This window comes from Hyla sarda, chromosome 7, assembly GCF_029499605.1.
Source record: "Hyla sarda isolate aHylSar1 chromosome 7, aHylSar1.hap1, whole genome shotgun sequence".
Lineage (NCBI taxonomy): Eukaryota > Metazoa > Chordata > Amphibia > Anura > Hylidae > Hyla > Hyla sarda.
This window is the reverse complement of record NC_079195.1, coordinates 223,574,151-223,595,940: the sequence shown is the minus strand read 5'-3', so window position 1 is coordinate 223,595,940 and position 21,790 is coordinate 223,574,151. Positions and strand designations below refer to the sequence as shown.

Here is a 21,790-nt window from a genome sequence, read left to right as displayed (position 1 = left end):
AGGCGGCTTTTTGATCTCTCCCGAAAGTCGCCGAAGAAACCAATTACAGTCAAATAAATGTGTTTTTTTCTCCCTCCTCCTTCTCCTCCTCCTCCTGCGGTTGTTTTTTGAGGCAGCGGATTTCAGAGCCCTTCGTGTCGTTTTGTTTGCATGTTTCCCGCAGCAAGAAAACTGCAACCGCCTCTTCCATTTTACTTATATATAATTTTTTTTTTTTTTTTTTTTAACTCTTTGGGGACACGTCCTGCTGTTTTTGCAGGCTTAGAAGTCGAGAGATTTTCCTTGTTTTTTTTTTTTCGGTCAGCGTGCAGTTTACATCGAGCGTCCTCTGCGCCTGTCAAAAACAATTCATTCCCACCCCCCTTCCCTCTTTTCTCGGTGTCTAATTTAGAGCGGTGCTCGGCTGCGTTTTGTACTACGAGCCGGCTCTCCCCGTGCACGTTTTTGGTCCTGCTGAGACCATCATAGGCTAGAAATGTTTTGTAGCTTCCTCAAATAATGGATAATATCTGATGCCAGGATCTGTCATGTTGTTGTTTCCCATTGCCTGTGGGTAGGGATAGATGTGTAAACTAGGTCGGGGGGGGATTTAACCCAAGATGACAATTGGGGCCAACATTTGCATCATGCATGACCCATAGCAGTGTTTTCTTTAGAGATACTGCATAGAGCAGTGTTTCCCAACTAGTGTGCCTCCAGCTGTTGCAAAATTGCTACTCCCAGCATGCCCGTAAAGCCATGGGCTATCCAGGCATGCTGGGAGTTGTAGTTTTGCAACAGCTGGAGGCACCCTGGTTGGGCAACACTGACCTAGAGAAATATCTTCCATGCATTGGGCCAATGTTACCCAACCAGGGTGCCTCCAGCTATAGCAAAACTACAACTCCCAGCATGCCCGGACAGCCTCTGGCTGACGCAATAAGTGTCAGATTGCGGGGGTCCGACCGCTAGGACCCGTGGGATCTCCTGTACGATATGGAATAAGTGTGTATATCCTGGAGTACTCCTTTAAAAAACATAATTTCTTCTATAAACATTTTGTTTTGTCCTTTTTGTTAACCCTATGTTTTTATCTTCTCATTTGTAGCTTTGATGGGAACTTCAATACCAACGTCTCGAAAACAATAAGTTGTGACCGATTGTCCACGACGGTGAACAGTAGAGCGTTCAACCCCGGCCGAGACCTCAATTCAGGTAAATGGTGACTCCGCCTTCTAGGGCCGCTGTGGGGATTTGTGTCCTCTGCGGATTATCTGCTTTTTGTACAGAACAGGATTGTTTCTATGCAGAACTTATTGGGAAACTGCACTAATATTCCCTTCTATGTACTGTGCGTTTATTAAAGTTGATGTCCATGTTTCGATTTTTTTAGGGTCCAATATTTGTGCAGATAATTTCATAGTATATCTGTATGGATCGGTTTTTCTCACGTGGTAAGGTTTTACATTTTTTTGTAATAAGATTTTGCTTCCCACTCTCTGGATTACTGTCATATTTTTTTTATTATTGGAATTAAAGAAGCACTCCAGTTTTTTTGGGCTTTCTTTTGGCCGTATTGCGCACACTCAACATCACTAGTCCTACAGCGCCATCTGTTTTATTCCAGCACAGCTGCATCTATGCGTTTCATTGCTGTAACTGGATCATGTGATCTCTATTCTGACTCACAGAAAATCGGTGTTAAATGTGTCAAAGGTGCGTCTCTTCCCGGTCAGCTGACTTCCTGTGAATTACAGAATGACATCATCACCCATCAGATCCCGCCAGCTAGGCTCCTCCCTGCTCTATCTGTATACTGTTGCTGCTATCTCCATGGCAATGTTTGCTAAACACAGCCTTTGGCTGTCCGGGCAAGCTGGGAGTTGTAGTTTTGCAACAGCTGGGGACACGCTATTTGAAAAACACTGTTCTATGGGATCAGGATATATTGTAGTTATACACCTCCCCTCCAGCTGTATCTGTATACTGCTGCTATATCTATGGGATCCGGATATATAGTAGTTATACTCCACCCCTTTATCTCTATCTGTAAACTGCTGCTTCTCTCTCTGTGGGACCAGGATATATAGTAGTTATACACCTCCCCTCCAGCTCTATCTGTATACTGCTGCTATCTCTATAAGATCAGGATATATAGTAGTCATACACCTTCCCTCCAGCTCTATCTATATACTGCTGCTATCTCTATGGGATCAGGATATATAGTAGTTTTACACCTACCCTCCAGCTCTATCTTTATACTGCTGCTATCTCTATGGGATCAGGATATATAGTAGTTTTACACCTCCCCTCCAGCTCTATCTTTATACTGCTGCTATATCTATGGGATCAGGATATATAGTAGTTATACACCTCCCCTCCAGCTCTATCTGTAAACTGCTGCTTCTCTCTAGGGGACCAGGATATTTAGTAGTTATACTCCTCCCCCCTCCAGCTCTATCTGTATACTGCTGCTATCTCTATGGGATCAGGATATATAATAGTTATACACCTCCCCTCTAGCTTTATCTGTATACGGCTGCTGCCATCTCTATGGAATCAGGATATATAGTAGTTATACACCTTCCCTCCTACTTTATCTGTATACTCCTGCTGCTATCTCTATAGGATCAGGATATATAGTAGTTATACACCCCCCCCCCCCCCAGCTCTATCTGTATACTGCTGCTATCTCTATGGAATCAGGATATATAGTAGTTATACACCTCTCCTCCAGCTCTGTCTGTATACTGCTGCTATCTCTATGGCTCAGGGTATATAGTAGTTATACACTCTGAGGCTGCATTCACACATTAAAATTTTGCAGTGAATTTCATGAAATCACAGCAAAACGGTGCGTGGTTTTTACAGTGATTTTGGAAAATTGCAGCAAAAGTTCATCCAAAATGTGGTAAAGTGCTTACAAAAATACAGTAAAAGTTCAACAAGTAAACATAAATCGTCATAAGACATCTCAATGGTGATCATGGTAGTACAGTCATCCCTCAACTTACAAATGGCCTCAACATACAATGGTCTTTTCTGGACCATTGTAACTTGAAACCAGACTCAACATACAATGTACAGACAGTCCAGATCTGTGATACCTGTCACAACTGGAGGAACTGACCAATCAGAATGGGCATTTTACTGGTAAATCACCTGTATTACTGAAGTGCATGCACTGACTGGCTGTCTGGTAGCGCCCCCTACAGTACAGGGAGGAACTACAAGTTCTGTACTACTCCTTACCTGTACCAGGGTTAGCTGCTCCTTAGGACACCAAGTAAGGGCGGCTCCATTTGGGACACTGTGTGTACTGTATAGGACCCTGAAGAAGCTCCTGTCCTCTAAATAAACCATTGTTTCCCAACCAGGGTGCCTCCAGCTGTTGCAAAACTACAACTCCCAGCATGCCCGGACAGCCAACGGCTGTCCGGGCATGCTGAGAGTTGTAGTTTTGCAACAGCTGGAGGCACCCTGGTTGGGAAACACTGACATAGACAGTGATTACAGCTCCCAGCAGATCTTTCTTACTTTTCTATGTATGGAAACGCTTTATCTGTATTAGTTATCTACTTATTTTTCTTTAATCCTCACTTTTGCCTTTTTTTCGGATGACATTTTGAGGCTTCAGAACCAATTACCAGGTTTCCATAGAGTTATGGTCTCAACATACAATGGTTTCAACATACAATGGTCGTCCTGGAACCAATTAATATTGTAACTTGAGGGACCACTGTATTTTGAATAAGAATACTGCTCATAATGTGAACTGAACACAACCCACCTATGAGTCTGATCAGTCTATGGCTGCTGGAGGCTAGGTGACTTTATGACCACATGGAGTAATGAGACTCCACCCCTTCTTTCTACAAAGCCAGAGAATTCATGGGACATGTGGGCAGCATTAGGAAATCTTTTAAGTGATGAAATTGTAACCAATATGGCTGGAAAAAAAAAAAAGTACCTGCCATATCAGCGAAAACAGGTAAGCACAAGGCGTACACAAGAACCTCCGCATTATATTCTAATAGCCTGTGCTGCACTATATAAGCAAACAAAAAGAATTCCCAGAGTGCTTCAAGTTCATTTACTCAAAGCCATTAGGAGCCGCATATTTACAAGGCGGAGGAGCCGCGCTCCAGGCACTTAGAGAATGTTTATAATATAACTGCAAGATCCAAAGTTCACGACTTCAATCTGTCTTTCAGTCTGATAGAAAGTGGTCTCATCTCGGCTGTAAACACTTCACCGCTACAAATAAATGTGACAAATGATGTTTACAGAACGACTTTCATAAAGAGAGGTCAGATTAACAGAATGTATCGCTGTAGGTCAAACACAGGCAACGGGCTGACAGACCAAAATGTTACAGCCCATAATCATCTCCGAGCGCCGAATCAGAGATTATATATAAAAGTAATATACGTATAAAGGGGAGTCACTGTGTACATACATTACATTACTGATCCTGAGTTATATCGTGTATTATACTCCAGAGCTGTACTCACTATTCTGCTGGTGAGGTCACTGTGTACATACATTACATTACTTATCCTGTACTGATCCTGAGTTATATCCTGTATTATACTCCAGAGCTGCACTCACTATTCTGCTGGTGAGGTCACTGTGTACATACATTACATTACTTATCCTGTACTGATCCTGAGTTATATCCTGTATTATACTCCAGAGCTGTACTCACTATTCTGCTGGTGGGGTCACTGTGTACATACATTACATAACATATCCTGTACTGATTTGTGCATTCACTCTGATCCAGTAAAGTTTTTGACTTTTCTTTTGTTATAAAACCTTTATTGAATGTCAGTGCCTCCCCTTTCCCCGGCTCCCCTTGTCCTCTGGCTCCTCCTTTTCCGGCTCCTCCTTTTCCGGCTCCCCTTTCTTCTGCTCCTCCCTTTCCGGCTCCCCTTTCTTCTGCTCCTCCTTTTTCGGCTCCCCTTTCTTCTGCTCCTCCTTTTCCGGCTCCCCTTTCTTCTGCTCCTCCTTTTCCGGCTCCCCTTTCTTCTGCTCCTCCTTTTCCGGCTCCCCTTTCTTCTGCTCCTCCTTTTCCGGCTCCCCTTTCTTCTGCTCCTCCTTTTCCGGCTCCCCTTTCTTCTGCTCCTCCTTTTCCGGCTCCCCTTTCTTCTGCTCCTCCTTTTCTTGCTCTTCCTTCTCTGGATGCTTTTTCTCAGCCTCCCCTTTCTCCTGCTCCCCTGTCTCTGCCTCGGCTCCCCCTGTCTCTGCCTCGGCTCCCCCTGTCTCTGCCTCGGCTCCCCCTGTCTCTGCCTCGGCTCCCCCTGTCTCTGCCTCGGCACCCCCTGTCTCTGCCTCGCCTCCCCCTGTCTCTGCCTCGGCTCCCCCTGTCTCTGCCTCGGCTCCCCCTGTCTCGGCCTCGGCTCCCCCTGTCTCGGCCTCGGCTCCCCCTGTCTCGGCCTCGGCTCCCCCTGTCTCGGCCTCGGCTCCCCCTGTCTCGGCCTCGGCTCCCCCTGTCTCGGCCTCGGCTCCCCCTGTCTCGGCCTCGGCTCCCCCTGTCTCGGCCTCGGCTCCCCCTGTCTCGGCCTCGGCTCCCCCTGTCTCGGCCTCGGCTCCCCCTGTCTCGGCCTCGGCTCCCCCTGCCTCGGCTCCCCCTGTCTCGGCCTCGGCTCCCCCTGTCTCGGCCTCGGCTCCCCCTGTCTCGGCCTCGGCTCCCCCTGTCTCGGCCTCGGCTCCCCCTGTCTCGGCCTCGGCTCCCCCTGTCTCGGCCTCGGCTCCCCCTGTCTCGGCCTCGGCTCCCCCTGTCTCGGCCTCGGCTCCCCCTGTCTCGGCCTCGGCTCCCCCTGTCTCGGCGTCGGCTCCCCCCTGTCTCGGCCTCGGCTCCCCCTGTCTCGGCCTCGGCTCCCCCTGTCTCGGCCTCGGCTCCCCCTGTCTCGGCCTCGGCTCCCCCTGTCTCGGCCTCGGCTCCCCCTGTCTCGGCCTCGGCTCCCCCTGTCTCGGCCTCGGCTCCCCCTGTCTCGGCCTCGGCTCCCCCTGTCTCGGCCTCGGCTCCCCCTGTCTCGGCCTCGGCTCCCCCTGTCTCGGCCTCGGCTCCCCCTGTCTCGGCCTCGGCTCCCCCTGTCTCGGCTCCCCCTGTCTCGGCCTCGGCTCCCCCTGTCTCGGCCCCCCCTGTCTCGGCCCCCCCTGTCTCGGCCTCGGCTCCCCTTTCTTCGGCCCCCCCTGTCTCGGCCTCGGCTCCCCTTTCTTCGGCCCCCCCTGTCTCGGCCTCGGCTCCCCTTTCTTCGGCCCCCCCTGTCTCGGCCTCGGCTCCCCTTTCTTCGGCCCCCCCTGTCTCGGCCTCGGCTCCCCTTTCTTCGGCCCCCCCTGTCTCGGCCTCGGCTCCCCTTTCTTCGGCCCCCCCTGTCTCGGCCTCGGCTCCCCTTTCTTCGGCCCCCCCTGTCTCGGCCTCGGCTCCCCTTTCTTCGGCCCCCCCTGTCTCGGCCTCGGCTCCCCTTTCTTCGGCCCCCCCTGTCTCGGCCTCGGCTCCCCTTTCTTCGGCCCCCCCTGTCTCGGCCTCGGCTCCCCTTTCTTCGGCCCCCCCTGTCTCGGCCTCGGCTCCCCTTTCTTCGGCCCCCCCTGTCTCGGCCTCGGCTCCCCTTTCTTCGGCCCCCCCTGTCTCGGCCTCGGCTCCCCTTTCTTCGGCCCCCCCTGTCTCGGCCTCGGCTCCCCTTTCTTCGGCCCCCCCTGTCTCGGCCTCGGCTCCCCTTTCTTCGGCCCCCCCTGTCTCGGCCTCGGCTCCCCTTTCTTCGGCCCCCCCTGTCTCGGCCTCGGCTCCCCTTTCTTCGGCCCCCCCTGTCTCGGCCTCGGCTCCCCTTTCTTCGGCCCCCCCTGTCTCGGCCTCGGCTCCCCTTTCTTCGGCCCCCCCTGTCTCGGCCTCGGCTCCCCTTTCTTCGGCCCCCCCTGTCTCGGCCTCGGCTCCCCTTTCTTCGGCCCCCCCTGTCTCGGCTCCCCTTTCTTCGGCCCCCCCTGTCTCGGCTCCCCTTTCTTCGGCCCCCCCTGTCTCGGCTCCCCTTTCTTCGGCCCCCCCTGTCTCGGCTCCCCTTTCTTCGGCCCCCCCTGTCTCGGCTCCCCTTTCTTCGGCCCCCCCTGTCTCGGCTCCCCTTTCTTCGGCCCCCCCTGTCTCGGCTCCCCTTTCTTCGGCCCCCCCTGTCTCGGCTCCCCTTTCTTCGGCCCCCCCTGTCTCGGCTCCCCTTTCTTCGGCCCCCCCTGTCTCGGCTCCCCTTTCTTCGGCCCCCCCTGTCTCGGCTCCCCTTTCTTCGGCCCCCCCTGTCTCGGCTCCCCTTTCTTCGGCCCCCCCTGTCTCGGCTCCCCTTTCTTCGGCCCCCCCTGTCTCGGCTCCCCTTTCTTCGGCCCCCCCTGTCTCGGCTCCCCTTTCTTCGGCCCCCCCTGTCTCGGCTCCCCTTTCTTCGGCCCCCCCTGTCTCGGCTCCCCTTTCTTCGGCCCCCCCTGTCTCGGCTCCCCTTTCTTCGGCCCCCCCTGTCTCGGCTCCCCTTTCTTCGGCCCCCCCTGTCTCGGCTCCCCTTTCTTCGGCTCCCCCTGTCTCGGCTCCCCTTTCTTCGGCTCCCCCTGTCTCTGCTCCCCTTTCTTCGGCTCCCCCTGTCTCGGCTCACCTTTCTTCGGCTCCCCTGTCTCGGCTCACCTTTCTTCGGCTCCCCTGTCTCGGCTCCCCTTTCTCCTGCTCCCCTTTCTTCGCCTCCCCTGTCTCGGCTCCCCTGTCTCTGCCTCGGCTCCCCTGTCTCTGCCTCGGCTCCCCCTGTCTCGGCTCCCCTTTCTTCAGCTCCCCTGTCTCTGCCTCGGCTCCCCTGTCTCTGCTCCCCTTTCTTCAGCTCCCCTGTCTCGGCTCACCTTTCTTCAGCTCCCCTGTCTCGGCTCCCCTTTCTCCTGCTCCCCTTTCTTCGCCTCCCCTCCCCTGCCTCGGCTCCCCTGTCTCTGCCTCGGCTCCCCCTGTCTCGGCTCCCCTTTCTTCAGCTCCCCTGTCTCTGCCTCGGCTCCCCTGTCTCGGCTCCCCTTTCTTCAGCTCCCCTGTCTCGGCTCACCTTTCTTCAGCTCCCCTGTCTCGGCTCCCCTTTCTCCTGCTCCCCTTTCTTCGCCTCCCCTCCCCTGCCTCGGCTCCCCTGTCTCTGCCTCGGCTCCCCTGTCTCTGCCTCGGCTCCCCTGTCTCTGCCTCGGCTCCCCTGTCTCTTCCTCGGCTCCCCTGTCTCTGCCTCGGCTCCCCTGTCTCTGCCTCGGCTCCCCTGTCTCTGCCTCGGCTCCCCTGTCTCTGCCTCGGCTCCCCCTGCCTCGGCTCCCCCTGTCTCGGCTCCCCCTGTCTCGGCTCCCCCTGTCTCGGCTCCCCCTGTCTCGGCTCCCCCTGTCTCGGCTCCCCCTGTCTCGGCTCCCCCTGTCTCGGCTCCCCCTGTCTCGGCTCCCCCTGTCTCGGCTCCCCCTGTCTCGGCTCCCCCTGTCTCGGCTCCCCCTGTCTCTGCTCCCCTTTCTTCAGCTCCCCTGTCTCGGCTCCCCCCTGTCTCGGCTCCCCCCTGTCTCGGCTCCCCTGTCTCTGCTCCCCTTTCTTCAGCTCCCCTGTCTCTGCCTCGGCTCCCCTGTCTCTGCTCCACTTTCTTCAGCTCCCCTGGCTCGGCTCCCCTTTCTCCAGCTCCCCTGTCTCGGCTCCCCTGTCTCTGCTCCCCTTTCTCCAGCTCCCCTGTCTCGGCTCCCCTGTCTCTGCTCCCCTTTCTCCAGCTCCCCTGTCTCGGCTCCCCTTTCTTCAGCTCCCCTGTCTCTGCTCCCCCTTTCTTCAGCTCCCCTGGCTCGGCTCCCCTTTCTTCAGCTCCCCTGTCTCGGCTCACCTCTTGGTTAGGCGATGTCTCCCATAAAGCTTGGTCATAAATCACATTTACAATGACCTTGTGGTTGTGCGCTTCTCCTTTCATCTCTCCTTCCCGGATATCTAGCTGCTTAGTGCTGAATCCTGCACATAGGTGTTTTCTTCTCTTTGCAGATGCGTCTTTTGTTTGGTGGATCTGTAATTTTGCATCTCGGTACGAGTTATTTATAGAGTCGGCTCCCAAATTGGTTTGAAGGGAAGAGAGAAAATCTTTAGAAACTAAAATCTTCAAACACGTTCAAAGGAAGATAACTACAATAACAATACAATGCCCGTCAGATTAGTGCCCCCAGTCAGTGTAGAAATCCAATTAAAGAGCTTTACTAGAAGTGCCCAAAGCATTGCTCCCCATCCGGCAACTCTCCAGCTGGTGTAAAACTACAACTCCCAGCATGCCCAGACAACATAAATGATAAATTTGTACATGAGGGGGAGAGGTTCTGCAACAGCCAGTTGCCTTACAGCGAGAAAGAGGTTTGATCTTTGGTTTGTCAAAAATCAGTTATCATAGATATAGTAGAGCAGTGTATCCCAACCAGGGTGCCTCCAGCTGTTGTAAAACTACAACTACCAGCATGCCCATACAACCCAAAGCCGTATTAAAGAATAAATGTGTTACATGTTACCTTTATATTCTGCACGCATTGGTATGTACCAGATTAAAAGGGTACTCCAGTGGAAAACTTTATTTATTTATTTTAAATCAACTAGTGCAGGAAAGTTAAACAGATTAGTAAATTACTTCTATTAAAAAAAAATCTTAATCCTTCCAGTACTTATTAGCTGCTGAATACTACAGAGGAAATTCTTTTCTTTTTGGAACACAGAGCTCTCTGCTGACATCACAACCACAGTGCTCTCTGCTGACATCTCTGTCCATTTTAGGAACTGTCCAGAGCAGCATATGTTTGCTATGGGGATTTTCTCCTACTCTGGACAGTTCTTAAAAGGGACAGAGATGTCAGCAGAGAGCACTGAGCTCGTGACAGAAAAGAAATCCAAAAAGAAAAGAATTTCCTCTGTAGTATTCAGCAGCTAATAAGTACTGGAAGGATTAAGATTTTTTAATAGAAGTAATTTACAAATCTGTTTAACTTTCTGGCAACAGTTGACTTAAACAACAAAATTTTCCCACCAGAGTACCCCTTTTAATGCCATCTGCCCCTTTAACGCTCTAAAACCCCCTTTATCCTGACCTTCCCAAACAGCGTGTCTCCAGCTGTTGCAAAACTACAACTCCCAGCATGCCCAGACAGCCAAAGGCTGAATAGAATAAGTGCGTTACATGTTACCTTTATATTCACTCGCATGTGGCATACTTATGCTGCTAAATCACCTTTCATCCTGACTAGAGATGAGCGAACTTACAGTAAATTCGATTCGTCACTAACTTCTCTGCTCGGCGGTTGCTGACTTATCCTGCATAAATTAGTTCAACTTTCAGGTGCTGCCGTGGGCTGGAAAAGGTGGATACAGTCCTAGGAGACTCTTTCTTAGGACTGTATCCACCTTTTCCAGAGCACCGGAAAGCTGAACTAATTTATGCAGGAAAAGTCAGCAACTGCTGAGCCGAGAAGTTCGTGACGAATCGAATTTACTGTAAGTTCGCTCATCTCTAATCCTGACCTTCCCAACCAGTGTGTCTTCAGCTGTTGCAAAACTACAACTCCTAGCATGCCCGGACAGCCTTTGGCTGTCCGGGCATGCTGGGAGTTGTAGTTTTGCAACAGCTGGAGACACACTGGTTGGAAAAACACTGTAGTAGAGATGCAGATCTGCTGGAATGTTTGCGGGATTGAACATGACTGTTTTTCTGAGACCTTTCTCGCGGTGTTTATGGTAATATGGGGCACAACATGACGGCATTATAGTAGGATCTAGAGGTAGGTAGTTTGGGGACTTCAGCGCTCAGTTTATTAGTGTTCTTTTACTATTATTTGTCTCCTCCAGAACGCACCTCATATTTTTTCCTCATCGTAGTGTCATATTAAAGGCGTCTCGGGATATTGGGTTTTAGTGCCGCTTGTCCTATTAAACAGGTTTATGAGCCGTTCCCAGGCAGGGGATCATGTGACGGTACAAGTCCCGGCCGCGTGTCTGCCCGCGGTGTGTGTGTCAGGGGATCTATATGGGCGTAAGCTATAGGTTTATGGAGGGGCTCGTCCTGGAGAAGGAGAAACTTTGTCGCTGAGTGACGCTTCCCCTCCCCCCGGGAATTATTTATTCGCTACATTTCGGGCTGATGGTCAGAGGCGGCGAGCGATTTCCTCTTCACATTTTCCGCTTCGCTTTGGTAAACAGACACTTGAGTTACGGAAAGTTAAGTGGAAGCCATAAAGTGCACCTGCTGCAAAGCGGATACATCCTGTTGGTAGGTTTTGATTTGCATCCAATTAGGGTGAATTGTTTCAATAAAGTTGGGGTTCCCCTTTAGGTATGACATCAGATTCTCTACGAAGAATGCCTCTACCCTGTGGCAGAAAGCCCCTTGAATTTCATGTAGTTTGGCTGCTTCCATCATAACAGCTAATCATAAGCCACTAGTGATCAGCGGCATCTCAGTTGGGCCCCCAGTTCATCCTTGGTCCCTCTAGTTACAGTTAAAGAAACAGTAACAGTTATTTTAAACAGTTACCCCACAGGGCCCTCTAGTGATAACCAGTGCCCCATTGAGCCCTCTAGTGATAAGCTGTTCTGCCCTTGGGCCCCCCCAAGTGAAAAGTGGTTTCCCCCCCCCCCCCCCCCCATTGGACCAACCAGTGATAAGTGGTTACTCCATTTGGCCCACCAGTGATAAGCGGTTACTTCATTGCCCCCAACAGTGATGAGCGGTTACTCCATTTGGCCCACCAGTGATAAGCGGTTACTTCATTGGGCCCTCCAGTGATGAGCGGTTACTTCATTGGGCCCTCCAGTGATGAGCGTTTACTCCTTTGGCCCCTCCAGTGATGAGCGGTTACTCCATTGGGCCCACCAGTGATGAGCGGTTACTCCATTTGGCCCACCAGTGATAAGCAGTTACTTCATTGGGCCCTCCAGTGATGAGCGGGTACTCCATTGGGCCCTCCAGTGATGAGCGGTTACTCCATTGGCCCCTCCATTGATGAGCGGTTACTCCATTGGCCCCTCCAGTGATGAACGTTTACTCCATTGGGCCCTCCAGTGATGAGCGGTTACTCCATTAGGCCCCCCAGTGATGAGCGGTTACTTCATTGGGCCCTTTAGTGATGAGCGGTTACTTCATTGGGCCCTCCAGTGATGAGCGGTTACTCCATTGGGCCCTCTAGTGATAAGCAGTTACTCCATTGGGCCCTCCAGTGGGAACAGTTACCCCATTGGGTCCCCCAGTGATAAGCGGGTTACCACACTGGGTCTAGCTTAGTTAGGAGGAGATAGGCAGCTGCCAGATACATTTAGCACCGCTTATCTTGGAATTACATGGATACAAATTTGATCAGTCTCAGTAGCAATCTGGCTTTCCCGATAGACAACAGTCTTTTTCTAAATAAGCACCATTTTTATGGGATCGACTGTTTCTTTCTGAAGAGACCGAGTTCATGTAAAGAATCTTGCAAGCAACGTTCAATGGAAGAAATTATGCAAATTAGCTATCCTCCAAAAGCAAGAAAATGGTCCCACTAGTGCCACCTACAGGACGCTTCCATATAACTGTATCATACCCTTAGAACAGCCTTGAAACATAACTAAGGATATCAACAAATCAGAGTCCCCTCCAAAAGGAAGAGACCCCCGTATCTGCTGGCAGCTGTTTCGGGTACTTGCTCCTCAGTACAAATTAAAGGGGTACTCCGCTGCTCAGCGTTTGGAACAAACTGTTCCGAATGCTGGAGCCAGCGCAGGGAGCTTGTGACTTTATAGCCCCTCCCCCTCATGATGTCATGTCACGCCCCCTCAATGCAAGTCTATGGGAGGGGGCGTGACGGCAGTCACGCCCCCTCCCATAGACTTGCATTGAGGGGGCGGGGCTATGATGTCACGAGCTCCCTTCTCCAGCGTTCGCAACAGTTTGTTCCAAACGCTGAGCAGCGGAGTACCCCTTTAAGGTATAAGTTGACTAGAGTGGTGCACTTGTTCTCCTTGTAGTGATCCAGCAGGTGTATACAAATGCCAAATGGGGAAAAAATATGTAAATTAGCAATCCTACAGAAGGAAGAGAACAGTCTCTCTAGTGCCACCTATAGGTAGCTGCACATAAGAGCCTGGAAACATGACTGGGGATATCAGGCAAAGCTAAGACCCCCTAGTGTAAGACAGCGGTGTCAGGGGTCTCGCTCCAGGGTAAAAAATAAAAAATAAATGTAATTTATTTTAATTTACATTTATATTTACCTTTTTTTTAATATAAATTATTGTGAAATCTTTAGCTGCTCGTAGGCCGCAGGTTCACATCTGAGGTCCAGTTGCTTTGCAGAGACTCTGCAGATTTAGCATTTTGCCCGTAACACATAACAGGAAGAGCGAGGAAGGAAACGTGGAAATGAAACGTTCTGCCATGTTGGGCTGATGTATTGGTAAAGCGCGGCGGCCAGATGTGAGCTGTATTATTCTGATTGAAGTCTCAGACAATGCGCGGCGGTACTGAACAATCGCTCGCCCTGGTGTTTGTTTTCACTGTCTGTATTGCAGTGTTATTCTGTGACGGGGAGGAGTAGGGGGGGTATTAGCTATTTGCTATACTATTAACATTCCTGAGGGTAATGATACTAGAACAGAGAAAAGGTTACATTGTAACGAATTATGTATCCTCCATCGCTGGGACCTGTTCACACATGGATTGGGGGGGGGGGAGGGACCTGCTTTGTTGGAGACCGTGCGTCTTGCGTTTATTTCTTAAGACCAGATCCTTTTTTTTTTATTATTATTATTAGGACAGCGTTTCCAGCTTTTGGCTGTCCGGGCATGCTGGGAGTTTTCGTTTCGCAACAGCTGGAGGCACCCTGGTTGGAAAACACCTGGTTGGGAAGATTACAGTAGCTTGTATGTGGATTGTTACGTTATTTCTTTTAAGACACTGTTTTCCAACCAGGGTGCTTCCAGCTGTCCGGGCATGCTGAGAGTTGTAGTTTTGCAACAGCTGTAGGCACCCTGGTTTGGAAAACGCTGCTCTGTTTTCCTGATACAGAGCTCGAAATCTACTGCATACAGATCGTTTATACCATGCTGGCTACCTGCAGCTGCCACTAGGGGGAGCTTAAGAGCTTGGTGAAGACAGAGCATTATTATCCTTTTCTTTTACAGCGTTTCTCAACCAGTGTTCCTCCAGCTGTTGCAAAACTACAACTCCCTGCATGCCCGGACAGCCGTTGGCTGTCCGAGCATGCTGGGAGTTGTAGTTTTGCAACAGCTGGAGGAACACTGGTTGGGCAACACCACTTCAGATGGTATAAATTGTTGTGCTGCGGATTATGTGTCTGTTATAATTGACCTGTATACATATAAATATATATATTTTTTCCTCTCTCTGCTTCTATTTCAGTTCTCGCAGACAACCTGAAATCTAACCCTGGTATTAAATGGCAGTATTTTAGCTCCGAAGAAGGAATTTTTACTGTTTTTCCGGCACACAAGTTCCGATGCAAAGGAAACTACGAGCACCGCAGCAGGTGGGTGAACTCTGCGATGGCCTCTGATCAGAACGCAGCCACAAAGAATCAGTCAGAAGCCTGGTCGTATTTAGCTTTTCGTTTTGCTTATACTTTGCTATAAAGGGGTACTCCGCCCCTAGACTTTTTATCCCCTATCCGGATGGGGGAGTCCGGACGCTTATCTTATCCTCTATCCCTTGGTTAGGTGATAAGATGTCTAGGGGCAGAGTACCCCTTTAAAAGGAGAACTCCAGTTTAGGAAAAATGTATCCCCTATCCATGTAGTAGTATTGTAGTAGTAGTAGTAGTATTGGTGTAGTAGTACAGTAGTAGTAGTAGTAGTATTGTAGTAGTATTGTAGTAGTAGTAGTATTGTAGTAGTAGTATTGTAGTAGTAGTAGTAGTATTGGTGTAGTAGTATTGTAGTAGTAGTAGTAGTAGTAGTAGTAGTAGTAGTAGTAGTATTGTGGTAGTGTAGTAGTGGTGGTGTAGTAGTTGTAGTAGTAGTAGTGGTGGTGTAGTAGTGGTGGTGTAGTAGTAGTGGTGTAGTAGTTGTAGTAGTAGTAGTAGTAGTAGTGGTGGTGTAGTAGTTGTAGTGGTGGTGTAGTAGTAGTAGTAGTGGTGGTGGTGGTGGTGGTGGTGTGGGGTGGGGTGTAGTGGGGTGTAGTAGTGTAGTGGGGTGTAGTGGGTGTAGTGGGTGTAGTAGTGTAGTGGGTGTAGTAGTGTAGTGGGTGTAGTAGTGTAGTGGGTGTAGTAGTGTAGTGGGTGTAGTAGTGTAGTGGGTGTAGTAGTGTAGTGGGTGTAGTAGTGTAGTGGGTGTAGTAGTGTAGTGGGTGTAGTAGTGTAGTGGGTGTAGTAGTGTAGTGGGTGTAGTAGTGTAGTGGGTGTAGTGGTGTAGTAGTGTAGTGGGTGTAGTAGTGTAGTGGGTGTAGTGGGTGTAGTAGTGTAGTGGGTGTAGTAGTGTAGTGGGTGTAGTGGGTGTAGTGGGTGTAGTGGGTGTAGTGGGTGTAGTGAGTGTAGTGAGTGTAGTGGGTGTAGTGGGTGTAGTGGGTGTAGGGGGTGTAGTGGGTGTAGTGGGTGTAGTGGTGTAGTGGGTGTAGTGGTGTAGTGGGTGTAGTGGTGTAGTGGGTGTAGTGGGTGTAGTGGGTGTAGTGGGTGTAGTGGGTGTAGTGGTGTAGTGGGTGTAGTGGTGTAGTGGGTGTAGTGGTGTAGTGGGTGTAGTGTAGTGTGGTAGTGTAGTGGTAGTGTAGTGGTAGTGTAGTGGTAGTGTAGTGGTAGTGTAGTGGTAGTGTAGTGGTGGTAGTAGTGGTGGTAGTAGTGGTGGTAGTATAATAGTAGTAGTAGTGGTAGTAGTAGTGGTGGTAGTATAATAGTAGTAGTAGTGGTAGTAGTAGTGGTGGTAGTATAATAGTAGTAGTAGTGGTAGTAGTAGTGGTGGTAGTATAATAGTAGTAGTAGTGGTAGTATAATAGTGGTAGTAGTGGTAGTATAATAGTGGTAGTAGTGGTAGTATAATAGTAGTAGTAGTGGTAGTGGTAGTAGTGGTAGTATAATAGTAGTAGTAGTGGTAGTGGTAGTAGTGGTAGTATAATAGTAGTAGTAGTGGTAGTGGTAGTAGTGGTAGTATAATAGTAGTAGTAGTGGTAGTGGTAGTAGTGGTAGTATAATAGTAGTAGTAGTGGTAGTGGTAGTAGTGGTAGTATAATAGTAGTAGTAGTGGTAGTGGTAGTAGTGGTAGTATAATAGTAGTAGTAGTGGTAGTGGTAGTAGTGGTAGTATAATAGTAGTAGTAGTGGTAGTGGTAGTAGTGGTAGTATAATAGTAGTAGTAGTGGTAGTGGTAGTATAATAGTAGTGGTAGTGGTAGTAGTGGTAGTATAATAGTAGTGGTAGTGGTAGTGGTAGTAGTGGTAGTATAATAGTAGTAGTAGTGGTAGTATAATAGTAGTAGTAGTGGTAGTATAATAGTAGTAGTAGTGGTATTGTAGGAGTAGTATTGGAGTAGGAGGAGTAGTAGTAGTGTAGCAGTATTATTATTATTATTTAAGATGCCAAGGCAGTGCATCTATCACCCTAGTGCATGTGTTCACACTATAAAGTGCACAATGTTATGGTCTATCGGAAGTACTTCTCCAAAAGGAGAGACCCTCACAAACCTTCCCTTCTCCTCCTGGCCAAAAGGTACCTGTGAGGGTCCATGATCAGGTAGGACCACAAATGCTCCAGCCTACCATGTTTGTGTTAACCCAAGTTCAGCCGAAGAGTCGTCCAAGTGGCATCCCTGCCAAAGTTAAGGGACTCGGGGTTGCAGGTAGGTGCACTTTTCGGGTGCTCAGGTGTAGTAGTACCATTTACAGACATTTAGAAAACTTGAGGATTTGAAGTTTTGGATGGACTTTCCCATGTGGACAGTGTTGTAAGTCCTTGGGGAGACATCAGTGCTGGTTCATGGCGTCTTACAGACCATGCAATGCTCCCTGGGAAATAAAATATGGCTGCAAAGTAGCTTTATTACAGAATTAAAAGAACTAGCTCTGTAGTGCCACCTAGTGTTAGATCAGTGGAGTGTCCACGTGTGGGGGAAGGGCATGTCTTCTCACAGCTTACGGGGCCCCTAGTTTTGAGAAGTGTCAGTGAAGCCCATTCCTAGATGAGTCCTGGGAGTGCAATGCATCACCCCGAGGCCTCCATACTGCGGATCATGTGACAGTCTGTTTATATAACCAAGCATCTGAGATTAGTCTTAAGCACATTCCTCTTGTGCCCCCCTCCCCAGTCCCTATCAGAGCCCCCTCATCCCCACTATGTATGCCGTACTAGACCATGGGCCCGGGCCTGGGTGCAGCCGGAGCCGTTTACACAAAGAGCGGTCCAGCCAGCGGTCCAGCCGGGGAATCTTTACAGTCTGAAAATCTGTGTTTCCCCCCATAGACGACCCCCCCACAAACCCGGAGCAGCTGCTGAATTCCCAGCTCTGCTTCACTAAACAGCAGGCATTGTCCGGGAGGCTTATAGAGCCATCATTGAAGCTGTTTGGCAGAAACACTCCAGGCGCAAGAAGCCAAGCACTGGATGAAGACGTCTCGCTGCTGTTCCCCGGTCATTGAGGTTTAAGAAAATGACCAGGTTGCTTCTTGGGTGCAGGGAGGGGGAGGGGGTTGGGGTTTCCAGAGTGAAATGGATCCGCTGGCTCATACTGAGAACCGATTGGCCGCGATTCAGAATTCAATCAGGCCTCGTCCTATTAACTTAGACGTTCCCAAACTTCTGCAGTTCTAGATAACGATAAGGGGAAAGTGTGAAATTGCGATTATAGAGGTAAATTTTGATATGCGATTGCGATATAATAAACCCCCAATGTCTTGTCCAATTTCCCCCATTTCATGCCTATTCCCCATTTCCCCCATTTCATGCCTATTCCCCATTTCATGTCCACACACCCCATTTCACCCCATTTTGTTTGTCCCCCCCCCCCTTGTTGCATGTCCCACATATATTGTCCACACCCCAAGTCGTATCTCTTCTCCCATGTCACCCCTCCCCCCACCCATGTCACATATTCCCGCCCCTATGTCACATATCCCCCCTATTTCATGACCAGCCCCCAATTTCACGTCTATCCCCCCCATTTCATGTCCACACCCCCCATTTCACCTCACCCCACTTTACATTTATTCCCCCTTTCCCCATTTCCCCTATTTCATTTCCACACCGCCAAGTCATATCTCTTCCCCAATGTCACATCTCCCCCCCCCCCCCCCCCCCAAAACCCCTGATGCTTACCTGTCCCCAGTCCCTCATAGGTCTGTCACAGATCCCATTCTCCTCCTTGCAGTCCGGTGTCTTATGGAACTTACAGGACCTTCCTGCTGAGCCAATCACTGACATGACACCGCTGCGCTCATTGATTGGCTGAGCGGGAAAGGTCCTGGAACCAGTTGGTTTCCCCTGAGCCCCTATTATTATTTAGGCCACGGTTTCCTTGCCAGGGTGCCTCCAGCTGTTGCAAAGCTACAACTCCCAGAATGCCCGAACAGCCGAAGACTAACTTAGAACACTGACTTAGAATCTGAATTTCGACCGGTAATTTACCCCGGGGCCATATGGATATACCGCAGTTTGCAAAAATCGCGATATGATTGCGATATATTGTGCAGAAAGGACATAGTCTGCAACCCGCCGGTGTCTTTGCTGTACTCCTCATGCCTATGTATATGGATTAAATGTTTTTTTATTTGTTTTTAGACCCATCTACGTGTCCACGGTGAGGCCGCAGTCGAAGCACATTGTCGTCATCATGGACCACGGGGCGTCCATCACAGAGACTCAGCTGCAGATCGCCAAGGACGCCGCGCAGGTCATCCTGAACTCCATCGACGAGCACGATAAGGTGACCGATATATAACAAATGCTTTCCTGCAGCAATCGGATATTGCACTGACATTTTTTTATATACTTTTTGTATCATTATTTCTCCCTATTCGTGATCTGCACTTGCAGTCAGTGGATGTAAATTTGCTTACAACATAGAGCGGATACTGTAACAATGTGATGTGAATAGGTACAGGTGTACAGTCTCTAGCTGCAAACTAGTGCATCCACATTCACTGACAGCAAGCAAAGATCTTGAAAGCCGCTCTGCTCTCACTGCTGTCTGTGTCGGCGACCAAGGCAGTTCCATAGCGCTGTACACTCAGACCCCAACCGATCAAAAATTTCACGTCTCTACGACAGTATTTCCCAACCGTGGTGCCTCCAGCTGTTGCAAAACTACTACTCCCAGCATGTCCGGACACCCAAAGACAGCACTGAGTTCTTAGGACAGTGGTATCCACCCTGTGGCTTTCCAGCTAATGCAAAACTACTGCTCCTAGCATTCCCCAAAACCTGTTGGCTTTCTGGGCATGCTGGGAGTTGTAGTTTTCCCACAGCTGGAAGTATCTTGCAAGAACCCTGTATAAGAAAGAGGATTTATTTGTATAGCATAATCATAGTAGAAAATAAAATAAATACAAATGTGTGTGTGTGTGTGTGTGTGTATATATGTATGTATATGTGTGTGTGTGTGTGTATGTGTATATATATATATATATATATATATATATATATATATACACACACACACACACACACACACGTTTGTATTTATTTTATTTTCTACTATGATTATGCTATACAAATGTTTTTTTTACTTTATTTTGTGTGTATGTATGTGTGTGTATATATATATATATATATATATGTGTGTGTGTGTGTGTGTGTGTAGATATATATAGATATATATAGATATATATAGAAAAGATATGCAAGTAGGGGTGGCACTGTGTGGGATTTTGTATCCCTGGATCCAGGCGGGTGCTCAGTCCTATGTCGAACTTGACAAACAGTCCCAAATGTTAAAGTATCCAGAATAAACAGGGCGGCACTCCAGCGATCCGTTAAAAAGTGATTTTTATTCACCCAAACTGTGTAGCTATATATTATATAGTAATATTAATATAGATATATATTAATAATGAAAATTGTTAATATTATTTTTATAATATAATTATAATAAATTATAATAATAGTTATTATTTTACTGAACATTATCCATGTATCAGTATTTCCCAACCAGTGTGCCTCCACCTGCTGCAAAACTACAACTCCCAGCATGCCCAGACAGCCTTTGGCCAGTGTTTCCCAACCAGTGTGCCTCCAGCTGTTGCAAAACTACAACTCCCATCATACCTGGACAGCCTTTGGCCAGTGTTTCCCAACCAGTTTGCCTCCAGCTGTTGCAAAACTACAATTCCCAGCATGCCTGGACATGCTGTGCGCGCGCGCGTGTGTGTGTGTATGTATGTGTATGTATATATATATATATATATATATATATATATATATATATATATATATAGTAGAAGAAGAACAACAGCACAGCCAATGGAAGAAAAAATATCGTAGGGGGGTGCACGCAGCTCCTGGATCCTTGGTTAGGGGATCATCATTCAAACAGAAGAAAAAATCTTGTCCACAGCACCAAAGTTCATGAAAAAAATGTGTGGGCACTCAGAGGTGGACTTTGGGATATACTGAACACTCACCTGATGACTATAATAACTGTTATAATTTTATTAATAAAACGTTGTATACTGACTATCTATATGAGTTACATGAGTCTCTTGTGTGGCGGTGTAGTGTGGCTTTGTGGTACAGCCTCCAGTTTAATAAAAAAATTCTTTACATTTTTTATTTTTTTATTACTATTATTTTTTACTGTATTTTTACTTTTTTATTTTTAATTTTTTAATTTTTTATTTTTTCCTTTTTTTTATTTAATTTTGTTTATTTTTAATTCTGTTTTGCTTATTTACATTTTGGTAATTTTTGATACTAGACTCCAGGTTGGTCCAAATGTCCTTGACTGTATGATCCCGTGTGTGGGTTATGGACCAAGAGGGTCCTCGGGTGGCCGGCGAATCTGTGTGCTGTGACCATACACCTTCATATGATGTGTGGGGATGTGGGTCGCGTGCACATTGTGCGTTGCTAGCCTCCGAAAGCCGGATGCTGGCGATGCACATGAGTGCGGATCCCCTGAGTATGTATGGTACGATGGATGTAGGGGACTAGGACCTTATACTGTAACCTGGTTGTCCTATTGGATAGAGATCTATTATTCTTTTTCTTTTTTTTTGTTTCTTTTGATATATGTAGAGGCTTGTTTCCCACACTCAAGATGGCGCAGGTTGACTCGTGGTGATGTACGCATGCGCTAGATTCCGCTGCGCGTCGCCATGGGCACCTGGACGCCATCCGCTGATTGGCCTAGATCTACTTGCCACATGAGACACTCTGAGAACGAGGCGCGCAGGCGCTGTTGTTACTTCCTGATGCCGAATACTGTAATAGCGTGGATATACTTTGTCATCCGGTGAGTGTGTGTTCCCCCATCTTTTTAACCCTGTATGTTTCACTACACATGTGTGTCACTTTATTAATTAAACACAATTAGTGTTTATCTTAATGTATTTATTGCACTATACTGTGTACAAGTCTCACTTATGTATTCTTCATGGTTTTGTACTTTGTAACGTATGCTTATATATTTTTTGTATTGTTTACACTATGCATTTGCACTTTATTTAATGATTGATTTTGCACATTGATTAGTACCATTTGTAATGGGTACTCCTATAAAGATATGGTTAGCACTGGTTGTGTGATGCTTGAGAAAGGTCAGGTTGAGCTGACTGAAACGTCGCTGTTGTATTGACACTTTTTATGGAATAAAACACACATTTTTTTCATGAACTTTGGTGCTGTGGACAAGATTTTTTCTT

The 21,790-nt window shown here is 48.5% G+C and overlaps 1 protein-coding gene across 2 annotated transcripts in view; it reads left to right on the top strand.

The window, feature by feature from the left end:
- The window catches only part of CACHD1 (cache domain containing 1), a 108,443-nt gene that overhangs the window by 42,476 nt on the left and 44,177 nt on the right, over positions 1-21,790 (top strand). For both annotated transcript variants that reach the window (XM_056532848.1, XM_056532849.1), the window contains exons 4-6: positions 1,088-1,194; positions 14,358-14,484; positions 18,711-18,855. In XM_056532848.1, the coding sequence (XP_056388823.1) occupies positions 1,088-1,194; positions 14,358-14,484; positions 18,711-18,855 (379 nt within the window). The remainder of the gene's footprint in view (positions 1-1,087; positions 1,195-14,357; positions 14,485-18,710; positions 18,856-21,790) is intronic.